The sequence below is a fragment of the Papio anubis genome, chromosome 8 (genome assembly GCF_008728515.1).
Source record: "Papio anubis isolate 15944 chromosome 8, Panubis1.0, whole genome shotgun sequence".
In the NCBI taxonomy this organism is placed as follows: domain Eukaryota; kingdom Metazoa; phylum Chordata; class Mammalia; order Primates; family Cercopithecidae; genus Papio; species Papio anubis.
In genome coordinates, this window is record NC_044983.1 from 108,790,613 (window position 1) to 108,809,592 (window position 18,980).

Genomic DNA, 18,980 nt, shown 5'->3' on the forward strand with positions numbered 1-18,980 from the left:
ATTCTTGAGTATTTTGAATTTCAAATTTTCACAGGGATGCTCAACCTGATGTATACATTGTAGAATGATGAAATCTAACTAACAATTGCATTACCTCACATAGTTATCATTCTTGACTGCCTACACCTCTTATAGGTAGCTTCTCTCAGATTCTCTTTTGTACTTACAGTAAACAAGCTGACTTGATAGCCTCTCCACTGCATTTTAGGCAAGCAGTGCATGTTATGATATTGCTGTTATATGTAAATTGTCAGCGATACTTTGAAATCGAGTTGTAATTTAAGGAGGAAAAACAAAGCGAGTTGAAAGGCAGCACAGAGCTATGGTGTTAATGGTTGTTTCTTTGTATAATACAGCTTGGTCAAATGTAAAGGGACCACTTTCTTCTTTGATATGTCAAAGACAAAAAAAGAAGAATCTTAAATGCTGATGTTGGGATATTGATGGAACCAAATCAGCATGTAATGCATATTATGTCACATGAATTAGTATAAGATTTAAATAGGTCATCTTTATGCTACGTGTTATGGAGATTGTTGAAATTCGTCCTAAAACACATGGAAGTGCTTTACTTTAGTTGTATAAAGTTAAGTAAAACGATGCATGTTACCCAAAGCCATTTTATCTCCAGCTTCAAAATGTACTAATTTCATTGAAATTATCAAAGCAGAAAAAATAGATATTCCCATAGATATGGAAATGCATAGTTCTGATCTTACATTAATAATCAAGATTTTGAGGCTCAGTACTAGGAAGAAAACCTGTACTATTTGTTGTGTTAATAAGCATTAAATCTGGCTTCTTACACAATAAGTCATTATTAGCTCATCAAGAAATGTGACTTATAGAATGTGAAAGGGAATAAGGAGGTAGTTTGGTAGTTCTGAAGTAATCTGTTGGTACAAATATCAGAATAACATGAATCATCAAAATAATATGCTTGGCAGGAATGAGAAAAATGTAAAATACATGATGAAATTTGATGACTCTCCAAACTTTGTAAACATAGATCATTTTACCAAACTCCTATGTAGCAAAATTAACATTGATGAGATGGGAGTATTTTCCCCATTATGTCTTCATTTATTACTCTTAACCTCACAGATTAGAATCAAAACAAAACATAATGTACTTATTGAAAAACTGTGCTTCATCAACACACATCTTCAGTAAAGACAACAATAACAAAGGGAAAAAAATTACTAAATCTGTTATATTTGTATTTAGCTAATTTCCTTGCTCTTTTTAGGTGTTGACCTTGATAAGTTAGTTCAGGTTTCTTTCATGTGAATCATGAAATAAGGGACAGAGATTTCAATTTAAATTGAAAGTATTAAGAAGCCAAGGAGGAGTTCTGAGACAGGAGCAAATATTAAAAAAAAAAAAAAAAAAAAAAAAAAAAATTCTGTAAGAGCACAATTTGGTGATCACAAATGATTATATAATTGTACAAACACTATTAAAGAAATACATGTGGGATCGTCATTAATACTGGATAAACTTGTTAATATCAGTTGGCTGAACAGATGGGAGTCAATAAACATTTTAATTGGAAATTACAAGGGAAAATTACATTAGGTTAAATTGCAAAAATGATGCCTTTCATTGGAAAGTTACAAACAGAGTCTATAGAATGCTATATTTACCTGTGGTAAGGTAAAGATACAATATATATGATATATAAATAAAGGTGGTATTAACCACACTGATATTTACATGAGAAGAAAATCCCATTGAAGAACTAAACAATTTTACATTAATCAGATTGTTTTGGTATTATATACACAGAAAGCCCGCTTCAAATAGACAATGACTTCCTTTAGGATGGGGACTAGACCTTCATCCCTATATTCTCAAAGTCTAGGCAAGAGTCTGACCCATACTGATTCTCAGTAAATAATTGATAGCTGAAGGAATGTGTCAAAGAGTTCTAGAGCTGATAAATAATCCATTGGTTGTTTTGCAGAAATAAAACTTACTGATCACTGAATCCTTCACAACTTAAATGATGTCAATCCCATAATACTCACTTCAAAATAACACTGTTCTAATACATAAAACATAATATACTAAATTTTACTTTAGCCAAAACAAAATTATAAAAACAATTAATTTGATATTTACATGAAATAGCAAATGATAAACTTAATATGTCTAACATCTTCCAATTTCTTTTTAGGCCTTTGTGAATTTGCTTTTGAAAGCATTACATAATTAGAATATAAAGTATTTCTAAAATAGGAAATTTTTAATAATTTTTGTGAAGACGGGAAAATTAGTAATCTTTAAATGATTGAAAAATGGCTAGTTTCTAAGAACTCACAAATTGGCAGTATATAAAAAGTAAAGTCAATATGTCATTTCTGATGTTTACTTATTAATATATTAACGAAGACTCCCAATCTAACACAGATATTAAAAGTTTTCTAGCACTTTTCTAGAAAATTGATCTTAAGGGTTTCTGTTTGACTTCCTTTAAAAAGATTAAACAAATAAAAGAGTACTCGAGTACTGGCAGGATGTGAAGATGGAAGTTTTTTAAAAAGCTGTAAAAAGAGACTTGAACATGAATTCAATACAGGTAATTATGAGCCTGTCAGCATTTCTATTACGAACTTCATTTAGAGGTTTTATCATTTCCATAATCTTAAAAACTAGGAAGCTGAAAGTTGGTACACAAATTAGCAGCCTGGATGCAAATTTATTTACACAAAACATTTGAATCAGTTCAGCTGTTTTGATTTAGACATCAGCCAAAAAACCTTAACTCCAGATTTCTCCATATATGTGAACACTGAGTAAATATTTTGTCTAGAGTACATAGTTAGGTCACTTAGAGTGTGGAGTCAATAAATTCAAGGTAGAGTATGTTTCATCTCCAAAAGAGTCAACTGTATTTTTTTGCCAGTTTTTCTAACTTTGATCCCTTATCTTGCATATGCAGCCTTTAGCAACACAGAGCTCAATATTAGAAAATGCAGGTAGCTCAGCATAAATTCATTACTGACATTTAGTTGAGATTCAAATTATACTTCTGATAATGGATTCAGAGGAGCCATTTCTGCATAATGAAAATATATATAGTTTAAAAAATGAAAACTAAATCACTTCTAAAAATTACAAATTAGCTTAATTTAAAGCTTATTTTTTTTTTACGTGTTGACTAAGTTGATAAACTTCACTGTGGGTGTATCCATTATGTGGTACCTTATGTGTTACTTTAGGAGAAAATAAAATAAGAACATTTTTTCCTCAAATGTCTTTCAAATCAGATAACTCCCATAATGTAAACAAGAAAACAAAGATAAAAAGATTTAAAAGAAACAAAACATAGCCCGATATGAAGCTAAAATACATATTTGAGAAATTAGACTAATATCAAATAATATCAAATAACAAAACAGCTGAAAGTTTTATTAAGTAGCTATCAAAGAAGAAACAAATGGCTAATAGGAATGTGAACTAGTTTGAGAAATGTTGTTTTGATTATCTACCTCTCCCTAAATCATGAAAATGAGATTTCAAGTGAATTTGTGATTTTAAATCTCAATAAAATCAAACAAATATGAATAACAATCAGATGCATTCTAAAATGAAGAACTTGTCTGATGATCAATTTTCAACATTAAATAAAATTTTGGAATGAATAATTGTAGAAAACAGACTTGGAGACAAATTATAAATGTACCTTTATCTGGGACGTTGCCAACCTTGGAGAAATGTACATCTACCTGTCGTAAGATCATATATCAAAACTATTTAAAATAAGAATGGCCTATGAAGAAGTATTAAATGCAATAAGTATATCCTATGACTAATACACATGAGAACATTATTAGGATAACTTACTTTTAAAATTAAAAAGACAGGTTAAAATAAAATTTCTGAAATATAACAACAAATAAAGCTTTAATAATGCATGTAGAAAAAGGCTAGTTTATATTCAGAGAGTCTGTAAAGTTTAGAAATGACAAAAGTAATATAATTATATATGAAAATATATTTTATCATCTTTACAAGAAAATGTAATGCTAAATTTGAGCACTTAAGTATAATTTAATAAAAGCATTTTTTCTTTCATAGAGTGATATATATCTATATTCCCCCCAGGTAATCCTTAAGTTAATCTTTAGATTGCATGTGAAATTTCCCATTTGCCTGTATTAATATGTATCTGTGTCTCCTTACACAATTACTTCAAAAAGTCTAATTTTAATTCTGATCAGGATGTTGGGGTAGGCACAGTGGTCTCTCCTTTCAATGAGCTTTACTCTCATAAACCAATTATGTCTAAGAAAAAAAGAGGCTCATAAAACAGTATCAAATACAAGAAAAGTACACTGGACAGGTAAAGACTGGTTCACTCTCTAGCTTAGCAAGCCATTTCATTTTTCTGGCCTGTCCCCTCTTCTATGTCAAGATACACAGCTACCCCTGAATTTTTAACTAAAGGGCACTTATGGACTGAAATAGACTTTGTGAATGGAACTTGGATATGCATATTTCAATTTTGAAAAATATGTATTTGCCCCCACAAATAAATCTAATGCACATTTCCTGCCTAGTAAACACTAGATTGGGGACACTGTGAGAACTTTCATATCCTTTAAATTGTGTAGAGCTGAGTGGAAGATTAAGATACCAAATAAAACAATTTTATTTTTCAATGCTTATGATACAATTTTATCAATTATTTTATATGTGAAGTTCATAAATGTATCTGCTTTCATAAATTTTAAATTTTACTCAAGAGCTCTCCATTAGGAGCTAACAGTTATGATGTTTATATCTGTTTTATCTTACTGTGCTAGTTTTATATTCTATAGTGTCATATTTAACATATGTATTATCTATGCATTTACTTTGCTTGCTATTATAAAATTAGAAAACATCTTTTACATCTATTGTACAGATCATTTAGAGAACAAACTTAGTCAAGTTAAATGAAAGATGTTGAAAATTACAAAACCAATTAAGTTTTGTGTTATTGTAATTGTGGGATATCTATCTATTTATCTATCTATCTATCTATTTATCTATCTATCTATCTATGTAATCATGACTATTGATCTTAAGCTTTCTCCTAAATTGTATTTTCAGGGGCTCAGTGATTCTCTTAAAAATGAAGAGGTTTAATTGGTAATTTAGTCATTTACATTTTTCTTTTAGATTTTGGTAAGTCTATGGCTTATGAATCTATTATCCTTTCAGATTTCACTTAACCACTAGCAAACTGTATGATCCTGGCAAATCATTGAACTTTGGGCTCAGGAAAATGTGTATTATTTGAAAATGGAGATAATAATCTCTATATAGGAGATAATAGCTATCTCAAAGATACTTACTAGAATTCAATACAGGAAGACAAGGGAGAAAAGAACTGTTTGAGATGTAAAGGACACTTTAGCTAAGGGCTTAGCATAAAACATCACACATGAAAAGACACAACAAAGAATTTTATCCTGGTACCATTTCCCAAAACATAAGAATGTCTCCTATCCTCTCTATATAGTAACTCTGATTATTCTGGAGTCAACCAGATAAACTTGTATAACAGAAAACTATGGTAAAGTCCTTGCTTTTTTAGTTATTTGGGATGTAATAAGTCTACTTTTATGGAGTCTGTTTCCATTTACAAACTTCCTCTCAAAGTAGTATTTGATCATATTTTTTAATGTCATAGCTAAAAAAAAAATCCCCACTATTATTTTAAACTCATGACCATTAATATTCCTTTAAAAATTGCTAGCATCAAGCAAAGAAAAGCTTCATAGTCTTCAACATTACAGACTTAGCTTTTTAAGGGAATCACTCATTACTTTTTATATATTTCAATCATTTTCTGAACATTTCAACTCCTCAAAGAGTAGAATTTATTAACTTCACAAATTTTACTCCCATATCATAAAATGTCTTTAAAAATATTTCAAATATCACTAAAATTGAGGGTAACCACTTAACACATGGATTGTTCTTATACCATTAATATTTATAAAATGTATTATTGTTTCTTATAGAATTTTGAATGACAATTGTCTTTTATATGTCATGTGAAAAAATATGCAGATGAAAATGTGACTAGAGAGAATGCGTAAATCTCATGTAAATATGACTTAAATGTAATAAAACCCATGAAAAACTAAAGATAGAACTATTTATCTAGATTTAAAAGCTTTTAAGTAAGAAATTGTGTACAGATTATAAGAAATAAATAAAAATTTGATTTTAAGTACTGCTCCTCAATGTTCTTTTGAGACATGAAAAAGTCAATACACTGATTTATTTATAGACTTGTAAGTCAAGAAATAAATTTTACTGAAGATACAATTAGTTATTTATTTGAAGTACACATTATATCAGATTTAGAAAAGTTTTTCATTCCGTAATTATCTCCTTTTGTCTTCTACCAAATAAGTAAGTATCATTTTAAAAATTTTACCGCAAAGATATAATGACAAATACTAATTGATATATAGTACTGAAATATTAATTTTTCTGATTGACTATATTCATTGGTGTCATCTGAGCTAACTTTCTAATAAAATTGATAAGGTAAAGTAGAAAAGAATTGAACATGCGCTTGAATGCCCTGTCATCTAGTCTCAGTTCTGGAATTAATGGTCTTTGTAAACTACCAAAAATTACTTGTCCTTTCTTGGCATGTGCGCTTATTGTATAATATATGAGCAGTGAACTAGTTGATATTTAAGGACCTATGAATGTCATGATTTGTGACAAGATGAATGAACAAATTCATGTTAGTACATTAATCAATCACTATTAAAAGAAATCAATATCAGAATGCAAGGCATGAAATCAGCACAGGAATAGAGGAAGCATTTTTTTCTTTTTTTTTTTTTCTTTTCTTTCTTTTTTTTTGAGCTGTGAGTCTGCCCCTTATTCATATAGCCAGCACCAGAAGCAAATGTGTAAAGGTGATAAGCAGCAGTTTCAGAGTGTTTCTCAGCTGTATAATAGCCTGGGAACTTAGCCAAAGTGAAATAATAGCTAGTGAGAAGAGGCTACACTTTTTATTTACTGTTATGGAAAAGTGAAGGTGGTGGTGTTAGAGATAAAGTGTGAGTTCATACAGGCTTTGCATGTCCATGTTTATTTAAATAATATCAGCAATAGCTACTAGTGCCAAGCACTGGGCTAGGCATGTGATTTATGTCATCTCCCTATAAACTCCCGATATTGTCATGTATTTTTTTTTTTTTTTTTTTTTTTTACAGATAATAAAACTGAAGCTTAGGAAAATTGAATTGCTAGTCCAAAGATAATTGTTGGCAAAAATCATTATTTGACCTTCAGTGGCTCCAGAGCCCTTGCTCTTTCCACTTTACTGTAGTGTTGCTCAAATTTTAGAGTGCAATCAGGACTTACCTAGATGACTTGTTAAAACCACCAGTGTCTGTGCCCAACTCCCAAAGCATCTAATTCAACAGACCTTATCTGGGAAACTGAGGTATTTTTGTCGCTAAAAAGTTTTTAGAATATGCTGGTACTACTTGTTGGAGAACACTTTGAAAATCACTGTAGTCCAAACATTTAAGGGCCTGAACTGAATAATGTGGTGATATCTAATGCCACATAATTGTCATTGTTATTTTCCGTCCAACCACAGGTATATAATGCATATGTTAATATAAATTTAGACATTTTAGAGATTTCAAATTAGGTTGCCGGTGGCAAATTATCACTATATAGAAAATATTAATCATTAGGAATCCTTAACCAGCACCAAACAATAGCTTAGCAAAGGGCCTTAGCACATGAAATATATTTGATGGCTGCAAGACTGGGGCCTTAAGAGAAGGAAAGGTGACCATCAGCATTGAGGCTGTGAATACCGGAAGGTCTTCAACAAATTGTATTTCTCTGTGATACTTTGAAAAGTGATGTTCCTGAAGAGAATAAGAACCTCACAAGGGGCCTGATTCTTAGAAAACCTTGCAAGCAAGGAGATAGGTATACCTGGAAATACCGTGAATCACCCACCTGCTCACTCTGAGAGCAGAAAGATGAATTTGGTAATCACAGTGTCTGTAATGGCACCATTCACATACTCATCCAAAGTCCAAATCAGTATTTCCACTGTATTCTAAATTATATACTCCTTCGGATTATGAGTAAAGGGAACAGAAGAAAGAGATAGGGAAAAAATAGCTAAAGCTATGTTTTAATATATATGTAGATAAAATAAAATGTTCTTAGATTTTATTTGTATCTTACACATTACTTTCTTAATCTCTCATTTACAACCATTTTATTTCTAATTTTCCAAATCTTGGAACTCAAAGTTAAAGATGGCGTATTTTCTCAAATGGTCATGCTACCTAAAGGAACTGATGCCTTACCAGGCATATGCTTGGTGCTTTCAAATAGACAAAATACTGAAGGTGTTTGATATCCTTAAGCCATTTCGGAAGCCCCTGATGAGTAAGTAGAAGAGAAACACCCTTTGGAACACATGGAGAAGTATATTTGAAGGGTAAGGAAGTAAACTTTAGTTTCTTCCACTTTTTTGCATTTGAGATCTTAGAAAAGCGTTTTAAGGTCAGAGTTTTATTCCCCACATAAGTACAAAGGCATTATTAACTGCACACCTCTCCTACTTTTTTTTTTTAATCAGCTTTCACTTATGATAGAGTTTTACTGTACTTAGAACCATGTACAGATGACATTTGGTGTCTATCTGTTATTTCATTGTTCTGTAGACACCAGATTTTGTGTTTAGGGAAAAGACGTGTATACTCCAAACCCATTCAGCTACCCCACAAATAGAAATGCTAATTAAGATCATGAATGGTAATAACTACTGGAACGAAGCCTTTGCTCCTGGAGTACTTAATTTATTGAGTAATTCTGCTCTTTTTCTCCTTGAAGGATCTCAAGGGAGCTGGCGTCAGGTTTTCAAGATGCTGAAACCTGCTCCTTAATAATTTCTGCTCACATACTCTTCCAATGAGGGCGTGATGCACCACCCGCCTCCTCCCGAACCAGATGATTCCGGAAAGTACGGTGCTGCAAAAGGACATTTCAGAGAGCTTTCAACAAGCTAACTGTCCGGTGCAGTTCAACTCCGAATACTGTTCAAGCCCTGTCAGTCGGGTAAATTGGGTTAACTTAGCAACTCGGTGGTGCAAAGCCTCCCCAAAGGCAGCACCGCGTTCAGGGAGAAGAGAACCCGCCTCATGCCTGAGCCGATCTTTCTTCCCTTGGTTGTCCTCCTTCATTATTATTCTGCAATGCACAGCAATCCCCGTGCGCGCCCCCGTGTCAACCCCTTAGCTGGCCACTCCAGCGGGGCTGGGAGAAGACCACCTTGGCTACTCAGATGACACTGTGCTGTTTAATTTCTTCTGCTTTCTCCCTTAGAGTCTAACTAAGCCCTTGCAGCACTTGAGCCTGGGGGCTGCCCTCCTGCTGGCCTTTCCCTCCTCGTTGAACGGATCTGGGGGACAGGGACGTTGTAGAAGAGCCACAATCCCCACTCATTGTTTCCCCAGTGTGCTTTCCGAACTCCCCGAGTGCGTCTTAGATAAGTTATTTGAGTGAGGACAACGCTGCGGTCCGCCTGGAGAAAGGGAGCTTCCTCCGCACTTCTGTTTCATCGTGACAGCAGTGGTCGCATCACCACTGACCATCTGGAGTCCTGGGAACATTAACGCACTGTTACCCGCCAGGCGTTTCCGCCTAGGACACACTCACACCCACCCTCGGAGCCTCCTAAAGGCTTCTCCGTGTCAATTCATGTGTCCTCCTCCCAGCAACACACACACACACACGCGCACACACACGCGCGCGCACACACACACACACACACGCACATCAAGAGCCAAGTCAGCCACTCAGTTTCAACCACGGATGGTCCATGAAAAATTCAGGGAGGCTGGTCTTCTTAAAGAAATTAATAAGTATTCCCAGAGGAAATAGATGTGAGGGAGGGGAACCTGTCCAAACTACAGCAGGAGGGGCCCCGACTCAAACACAAAGGTTACCTTTCAGTGGGTGTCTCAGTCCTGCTAGTGTTGGGGGAAGGGTTTTGATAATGGTTTTGGCCAGGTGGGTTTTTGTTTGCTGTTACCGTTTTGAAAAGACATTGATTCCCCTTCCCCCAGTCCCCTTTGTAAAGCTCTCTCAAGCTAAGACAGATCTTTTCCTGATGTGTTGGGAAAAACTGTCGCCTTATGGGCGAGGACTGAGGGTGTCAGTCCCCAGGGACACACGCAGGGCTGAAAGCTGCGGACATGGCCACCTGGGCAGGCGTCGTTAAAGATACTAATGAGTGCCTCTGGCAGCTCTTCCCCCTCATAAGACACCCGCGCCCCTCTCTAGAGGCAACTAACTGCGGGAGATGATGCGATTTCCACTTTTCCAAAAGACCTCTGTGGCAGGAGTAGTGTCTCCTTGGAGTCTCAGAGCACAAGCAGAAACGTGGATGCTTCAAGAGGTAGCTCTGGCAAGAATCCTTGGAAAGACGCTCTGGCGTGGGGTGCGCGACGACGCACCCGGTCTCCCACCTGCTGCCTACCCAGAGATCTGTGCCTTCGCAGTACCTTCGCTGCACGGTGTGTGTTCCCCTGGGATCCATTGACAAGCAGCGTGGGAAAGCATCCCATGGGTGTCTCTTTACATGGGCGGGACGCTTCAGCACGACTTGGAGATTCACAGTTTCTATCTGGGTGAGACCTAAACAGACACGCTGCAGCTGGAGGCATTTCAGAAACCTCTGCCTGTGTGTGTGCATGTGTACGTGTGTGAGGGGTTTGTGGGGGGAAGGAGGGGTGTTCAGTGAGAAATAGGCATGGATCAAGTCTAAGCAGCACCTGTCCTGCCCCACCCCTCAATTTGGTGCCCTCCACAGCCTTTTATTTCACATGATGACAGTGGAAATGAAATGCCAGTTAAAGGTTGTTTTCCTTTTCAGCCCCACCCGAGTGGTTCAGGCCTACCTACCTAAGACCACTTTCTACACTCTGAGGCGTTTCCTCCCACTAAGCCTCTTTGTCATTGCTGTTGCACGAAAAGGTGAGATGGTGGAGGGGTGAAAATTGTAGGCAGATGGTGGAATTCTCGTGGCTACACCTGTTCACGTGGAAAACTGCGTGCCTCTGACTTCCTGGACCCTCACGCTAGTCTAGATTAGAATCTGCAAAATCCTTACAACGGCTCCCCAGTCTGAGATTTTCCATGGACCTGACAGTGCAGAAGAAAGTATAGAAGACAAAAGCGGGCATAGACATTGGGGCAAACAACGTTTAAGGCATTGCAGCAATCTTGGCTTTAGGAAAGCCTTGAGACAGGTGAAATGAAAAAAATGAGGAAAGGGAGAGTAACAAGCAACTATCAAAATTGGCATCATTCGGAGATTGACAGCAGGTCTAAAACATACAGCCTATGCAAGTTTCTCAGAATTTGGGGACAGTATTCCGAGTCTCAAAATGTAGGAGATGCCTTCCAAGTGCCAGTTGAGTGACAATGAATAACTTTATTGACACTGAAAAAAAAAATTTTTTTTCGTATAGTTTGTAGAATATTGATTTTTGCACAGGGTCAAAGAAGGCTATGACATACCCTTCCTTCTCAACATCTCCAAAGCTAAACCGATTATATCAGTCCAAAGTAAATTAACGCGCCTTTCCTTTCTATCGGCGCATCTCATTCGGAAAATACGGTAGGTGCGGGCAGCGGGAGCTCTAATTGCAGGCGGCGCGGATCAGCGTTTGTCAAGCTGGAATGCTTGCCCCGCTTCGGAGACTTCCCTCCCCCTCATCTGCCCCCGAATGTGTTTTGGCTCAACAGGTATCACAGGAAAACTCGCACTTAAACCCTGGTCATCTTCTCACAGGAGTCACCCTTACATTTTTCTGCCAGGGCTGCTGCTGGCTATTCGCGCCTCCCCCACGCGGAGCGCGCGTGTAGCAGGCAGCCCCAGGGCCATCCATTAACCACCAACTCCCAGTGGCAGGGGAACTAAGCATAAATGTGTGGCTCTTCACATGTCGAGGCAGCGACAAAGAAACCTTGTAAGCATCCTGAGCCGCGTTTTGTACATTAGGCAGTGTAGTTGAGCCACTTAGGACAAGCTTTTCGGCTCAGAGCTGCTCTGAGGCCCCAGAGGGAAAGGAAAAATCAAGCTTTAAGGAGGAGGTTGGGATTACAAGGCAGTTGCTGCCACAGAGACCGGGGCGACTTCCTGGCATTTTGGGATGTAAATTAAAATTCGAGACATGCCACCCATCATTGGTCATAGTAGAGGGAGAGGTAACCTCTCCAGCTCCCTCCTCCCAAAACATGAATTATCATTTCCACTGAATGCAAATGAGCCGCCTTCCGTGGGGGGACAGCCAGCTGCAAGCTGGACAATAAACTGTTTCATAGAGACGCGGCCCCATTGCGGTTCAGAGAGGCACTCCTTTACAAAGGAAGAAGCGTCCAGTTTGTGTTGACAGCCCTGGCGCGCCTGGGCCAAAACAGCACCCCCTTTCCCGCGACCCCCCCCCCCCCCCCCCCGCGACACACAGACACCCGGGATTTGAAACTAGCTTCACTGAAAGCGACATCCATCGCGTCTATTGGAGCTGCCATGAGTATGGAGAGGTGATTGTTCAAAAAATGATGGCATGAGTCATAGACACCTCCTGAGTATTCTTTGCAGCAATTAATGGGCAGCAGGGTGCAGGAGAAGTTGTGGAAGAGAGCTATGGATCTATTTTCTCCCAAAGGACAGCTCTTTTTCCGATGATCCTGACTGTCCCTTGCCTTCCTGCTTGGGAATGCATTTTTACATCTCATCTACCCCCTCCCCTTGTCTGTGCATGTGACACTCACTCTACCTGTCTGAACGCTGAGACTTGCTGGGGATTTTCTTTTTGGTCGTCAGCTAATGACTTTCCTCCTACCTTCATTCATCTCCTAAGGTAGTTCTTTACACTTCATGGCATTTCAGACCCTTTGAAAGCCTCATTTTTTGCCAAACCTCTACCACAGGTCCTAGGGAAGCTCCCCTACATTTAACATTGCATAGAAGCCCACGTAGAAATAATTTACATACATATGCATGCAGACATTCATGATGGTGTGGCAGTGCTTGGAAGATCTCTGTGCCCTCATGCATTTAAAATCAACACATTCCTAGCACATCGGTAACTTTCTTTCCTGAAAGGGTTAAAAAGCATTTAGACCAGTCTTTAATATAAATATTCCTCCCAAAGCATCAACCCCTAGTGATCTGACGAGAGATCAAGGTAATCCTCACCACTAAGAAAAGTCTTGCAGAGGAATTCTGCCTGGATATCCACTAGTTAGAGGCTATACTAACCAACTCACGTATTCGTTTGAGCATACTGCAAGAATATTTATTGAGCACAAGCTCAATCACCGCATTGAACGCCAAATCTGGCAAGCAAAATGCATTTCCTATCTGAGGGGGGGAGAACGAGCTGTGAATCAACTCCTTCTTTAGTATTATCATGATTATTTTATCGGTGCAAATTGCAAAGTAAGCTGCCAGCCTCTCTCCATCTACAAGTCAGCCCACCTCCATCCAAAGCGGAGGGGACCCCCAAAGCAGACCTACCTTTCACACAAGACACCGTCAATAAAAAGACGAGGTTCCAAAACGTAAATCCACTTTTAATCCCCATTTTCTTCATCAGAATGAAGTCTAGGCGGCCACATTTAGCGCATCTTCGCGTGCCAGGCTCCCAGGGTTTGGATTCCTTTGCTCGGCTTTCCCCTTTGCGGATCCCTTTCATACTATTCGCGAGCTCCTAATTCCTGCTCCTCAGCCCGGCGCAGTGGAGTTGTTGCTGTTGTTGGTGCGCGGTCACAGCTCGGAGTGAATGGTGTTTCTGGGATACCACAGCAACCTTGACGAGGACTCAACCATCTCTCCAACGGGGGCACAAAGTCTCCGCTACTCTGGATTCTGTCTTTTCTTGTGCGTTTTTTCCCCTCCACCAAAATCTACCCCAATTCTAGCTCGTTATAGCAACCACCAGAAACCACTAGTGAGCCTCTAAAAGCCCAGCTCTGCTCTCTGATAAACTCTACACAATATTTGAAATTAAGGGGCTTGCTTTTTTTCCCCGAATAGATCAATTCTGCCTGTAAAAGCAGCCCAAGAAATAATATGTTAGTGAGCTCTCCGTTGCAGGCTGCGAATACAGAAGCATGTCAAAGGAATATTTTAATCGGAGGATCTGTGTTGCTTTTGGGGAAACCGTGACGATAATGAATCGGGCTCCATCGATGCCCACGTCGTTATAATGGTACATGTGTTACTACTGTAGTTGCGGTATATTTCAAGCAGGCTTCTCCCATTTATTATCCTGTGATTTAATTGAAAAAGGAAATCACAGAGAATTTTCTCAATAAATTCTTCCTTCACACAGAGAAGAATGTATTTGAACACATGTGTTTACATATTCAAATAACTACGTGTAAACCCGTCACCGGGTTTTTATGATTCGGTAAACGGATTTCATCAGTGGCCTGGGCGGGGGTGGGGTGGGGAGGGAAGTCAGTATCGTTTCCCCAAATAGTTCGCCCTTTCATCCTCCCAACCCCCATTTCAGTTGGTGTGTGCCGCAGTTAAACTATCTGTGGTAGTTATCTAGAACGAACCCATTTGCCTTAATTCTGAATCGGTACCAAATATGTAAATAGGAGGTTTCTTTCAAAACGAAAAATGTATGTATCTATACATCTGGATCTGCCTCCCCCTGCCCGCCCCCCACCCCGTGCGCCACGCAAGGGTTAAGATTGCACAAGGGAAGAGTTCTTGCGCCATCTACTGGCCGTCTTCGAGCCGCCCGTTCTTCCTTTGCATGTATAAGGGACCCTGTTTTTCCCATCCCTTGGTGTAGGGGAGCTGTGTCCCCAAGACCAGCAGGTCGTGCTGCTTGATTTTTTTTTCCACCACTGTCCTGACCCAAATCTTTCAATGAACAAGTTCCTTAGATTAGGCAACTGATTGGTGATCTGATCTTTTCGGGAACCTGGTCCCCTTTCAGCCGTCGGAAGTGCCACAGCGCTAGTTCTGAAACAGGATATTGCTGCTGCCTGTGGCTCCATTTAACTGCCTCAGGCTATGAGAGGCGAGAGCGTCTATCTACAAGGCTTAGTCTAGAGGACCGCCCAACTTGAGTCTGCAGCTCCACGCACTGTGCACAAATAATGGGTTTGGTCCCGTGCGCCACACTATTACCCTGGCCAGCTTTTGCCCCTTGGCTCGCGTTGGAGCTGCCCGCTCAGTCGAGCAAGGCGGTAGCATCTGGAGGGAGTTCCGCTCTGGGAAGTGGGCACACTGCGAGTGTCCATAGGTTTGAGTGGCGAGTGAGTTCAATCTGCAGGCGTAGGAAGGCTTCTGAGCTCTCGGGGTACGTGGCATTGTGTGTGGATCTGTGATTCTCCCAGTTCGTGTGTGTGTGTGTGTGTGTGTGTGTGTGTGTGTGTGTGTGTGTGTGTGTGTCTACGCAAGCGAGAGCATAAGCGCGCTGTAGTGAGAGGTAAGTGTGCGTGTTTATGAAAGATACAAAGAGTGATTTGCCATGCGTGGGTGTTTTCCCAAATGTATTTTTGCAGTACATATGCGTGTGCATGCCTGTGTGTGTTTGTGTGTTACAGAGGAATTTCTCTTCCTGGTAGGGAGCTGTAGCAAAAGGTAAAAAAGCTGTAGACGCCCAACTGACCTCATTAAATTCAGAGAGATACTTTAAGAGCCCTCAGGCAGAACATTGTCCCTTCTTTTCAGCGCTCTCTTTCACTGTCTGCATATGCAGGTTTGGAAGGGGAGTGGGCGACAAGGTAGGGACTAGACCATGACGGGCAGGATGAACATGGAAAACGACATTAGCCTGCTTAGCCACCTTGGCAGCTGCTCTGGCATGGATTTCAGTCAAGATGTCAGTGTGTGGTGTTGCTGCTGTTGTGTATGCTGGGCTGGACTACCAGTTAGAGATGCAAACAGGTCCTTGGACTTAATGAGGATGCTCAACAAAGCCCTCCTTATCAAGTTTCCAGAGGTTAGTCACCCCAACTGAATTTACTTTTTATTAAAAGAAACAAAAATACTGGGTTTTGTGCAATCTATTTGAACACATAACACATGGCTATAGCTATACATCCAGACAGGAGGACTTCATGCCAACAAACAAACAAACAAACAAAAAGCCCCCAAAAAACCCTTTCTCAAAAGACAGGGTATTTTAATAGTAATTATTGTGCACAAAGTAAGAAAACTTTGATTAAGAGACTGTAAAGATCACTGCTAAGATACCAATTTCTGCTATTTATTTTCAAACACATGGCTAATCCTGTAATCCAATTATCTTTCCCTAAATGAATCCTGCCTATCATTTCATGTGAAGTTGTTAAAAGATTTATCTGGAATCTCATAATATTTTGAACAATACTATAGTATCTAGTTTCTACAGCTTACAATAAATCACAAACCATTTTCGCCTGTATCTTCCAGCTTCTGAGACAGGATGGAAAATAATAATTCACAGACAGGAAAAGTTAAGGCATGAGGAGCTAAAGTGGTTTATCCAAAGTCACTATCAGGAGCTTTGGTGTTTAGTCCAATGTGTTTAGTGCTAGATCTCACCAGTCTTTCATGGTGAACAGCATCCTCTTTAAGGAAAGATTTCCAAAGGTATTCCAGAAACACACAATTTTCCGCCACAATCCTGGGTGAGAATCCTTTAGTTTCTCCAGAAGGGGGGAAATGAAAAACAGTGTCTACATTTGGGAGACAGAAATTATCTATTGTAGCTGATCTGTAGGAAAGCAACACAGCTATACGTTCATTTGTGTAAGACTATTAGAAAGAGATTATGGAAAAAATAGCTAACATAATAGCAAACTTCAGGTGTTTACTGTACATTAGGCATTGTGCTATGTTTACATTACATATCTTATTCAATCCTCACTACTTTCTGAGACAAGCTCTACAGCTTTCTGAGACAAGTATAACAACTATCCTAGTTTTACAGATGAAAAAAAAAATGATACACATATAAGTTAACTATCTTGCCTTGCCTGAAGTAACACATGTAAGAAGAAGTATGAACCTATGGCACCAGATTTCAGAGTTAATATGCTTCCCTACTGTACTATATTTTATGCTGGCTCCCAAAGATGCTTGTTTTGAAATAGTCTAGTAACAAAAAGAGTGAATCATTTTTACAGCACACATGATACATAGTTATATAAAAGCAATAATTTATAGTTTATAAGTGATAAAATTTTAGAATATATATGTATACATATAAATAAAAACTTTTGTCCTTCTTTTTATACTTGTCAGTTACTAAAATTCCTCTTCTTTTTTAAAATTTTTATTTACTTCTTACAGCCTATTGATCTTCCCACACATAGGTCGTGGCAAAACGTGACTTAGCAAGGATCATCAAGACACAATGATTAAGTACCCTTACGAGCTTTTAAAAAGAGGTTAAATCAGAAATGCACAAGCTCTTTAAACTAGAAGTACTAGATTTCCATTCCTTTTCAGTTCCTTCCCCAAATACCTGTAGAATACAATTAACTTTGATTTTAAAATAAGGCTGAATTGCACTAAAAAAGATAAAATAACCCCTCTCCAAAAATTGCCCAGTATTAAACTAGCCCCTTCAACATTTAAATATCACCACAGGAACACTATCAAAGATAAATGAATAAAATAATCAAAACAAAATGAGTACACTGAGAAAACACAACGTAAAATTGTGGGAAGGGCATTACCTTTAATTTCGGAAAGAAGTATATACTTTTGACAACTATAAACTTAGAAAGTGTTTTTTTTTTTTTTAATTTATATAATAGATATACAGGTTTACATGGGGATTCTTGCTTAAGTGAAGTATTTTTTATAGAAATGTTCCTGCCTATTAAAACTAAATGTTCATTGACTGTAGACACATACACACACACACACACACACACACACACGTATTTAATTAAACAGCTGAAAACCAAATCTGTGGGTCTGTGAGAAAAAAACTAGTTAGAGTAAGATAAAATGTTAATGATTACAGATAACAAGCAGATATTTTCCTGCTCATTTGCAGTTTTTATATGGAATTCACTGCCAGGAGAGTAGAGGAAAAAGAGGAACTCATTTTTCTCATTTTTCAATAAATGCTCATTCTTGGATGAGTCGTGTCTGACCTCTCCAACTCCTGGGAAATAAAATATTTGAATTTAAATGTTGAATCTAGAATAATGACAGGATTCTAATTTAAGTATATGCATTACCTTGATTTATAAATGTCCTTATTTGTTGAGGAAAAATGAAGGTAAGAGACCTAGTATTCATGTTAAAGTAATTTTCTTTAAAACAGCAATATTTAAGAAGATAAATTATCAAGCTGGTAGAAGGATCTGTCCTTCCTGCTGTAAATCAGGAACCATTGTAGAGAGGTGGAAACAGGCCTGTTGGAAGAGTTCCTAAGTGTGCCTTCCTAGGAATTCATTTCTCTTATGTCCTGCCTCCTCTTGCAATTTCATTAATACTGAAGCTTAACAGGCATTGCAATGTTTTTAAGCTTATAACAACATTAAGAACACCAGACTGAAGTTTATATGATAAATCAAGGTAGTAATGTTGTATTTTAAAGAACAAGAGAACACAAAAGCCTTAAAACTGGACATTGTATTTATTGCTGTATTCACACAGACGAACTATATCAATTGACTACAAAAAAAAAAAACAAACACTTTTTATGTGAGCCACAAATCTAATAATTTTGCCTACTTTCAAATTTTCTCAACTGCTGCATTCTTAAACATGCAAAATTTAAAATTACATATATTAAATAGTTTAAGATGAACCATATATGAGCTCTGTTTCCTGAAAGGAGGGATTTATGGTAAATAATTGGGGGGCATTTGGGTAATTATCCTGAAAGACAGCAGATAAGAAGAATAAAGAGATTCTTTAAAGATTTCTCTGTTTGTCTTGAGTG

The 18,980-nt window shown here is 38.1% G+C and overlaps 1 protein-coding gene across 6 annotated transcripts in view; it reads right to left on the reverse strand.

The window, feature by feature from the left end:
• Positions 1-14,412, reverse strand: part of CSMD3 (CUB and Sushi multiple domains 3) — a 1,287,556-nt gene extending 1,273,144 nt beyond the window's left edge. For 2 of the 6 annotated variants that reach the window (XM_021942876.2, XM_031650137.1), the window contains exon 1: positions 13,586-14,411. In XM_021942876.2, coding sequence (XP_021798568.2) covers positions 13,586-13,763 — 178 coding nt within the window. In that variant the 5' untranslated portion in view covers positions 13,764-14,411. Of the gene's footprint in view, positions 1-13,585 lie in introns of all 6 variants that reach the window. The other 4 variants (XM_031650138.1, XM_031650135.1, XM_031650139.1 and 1 more) reach the window with 3 other exon arrangements.
• Positions 14,413-18,980: the final 4,568 nt, after the last annotated feature.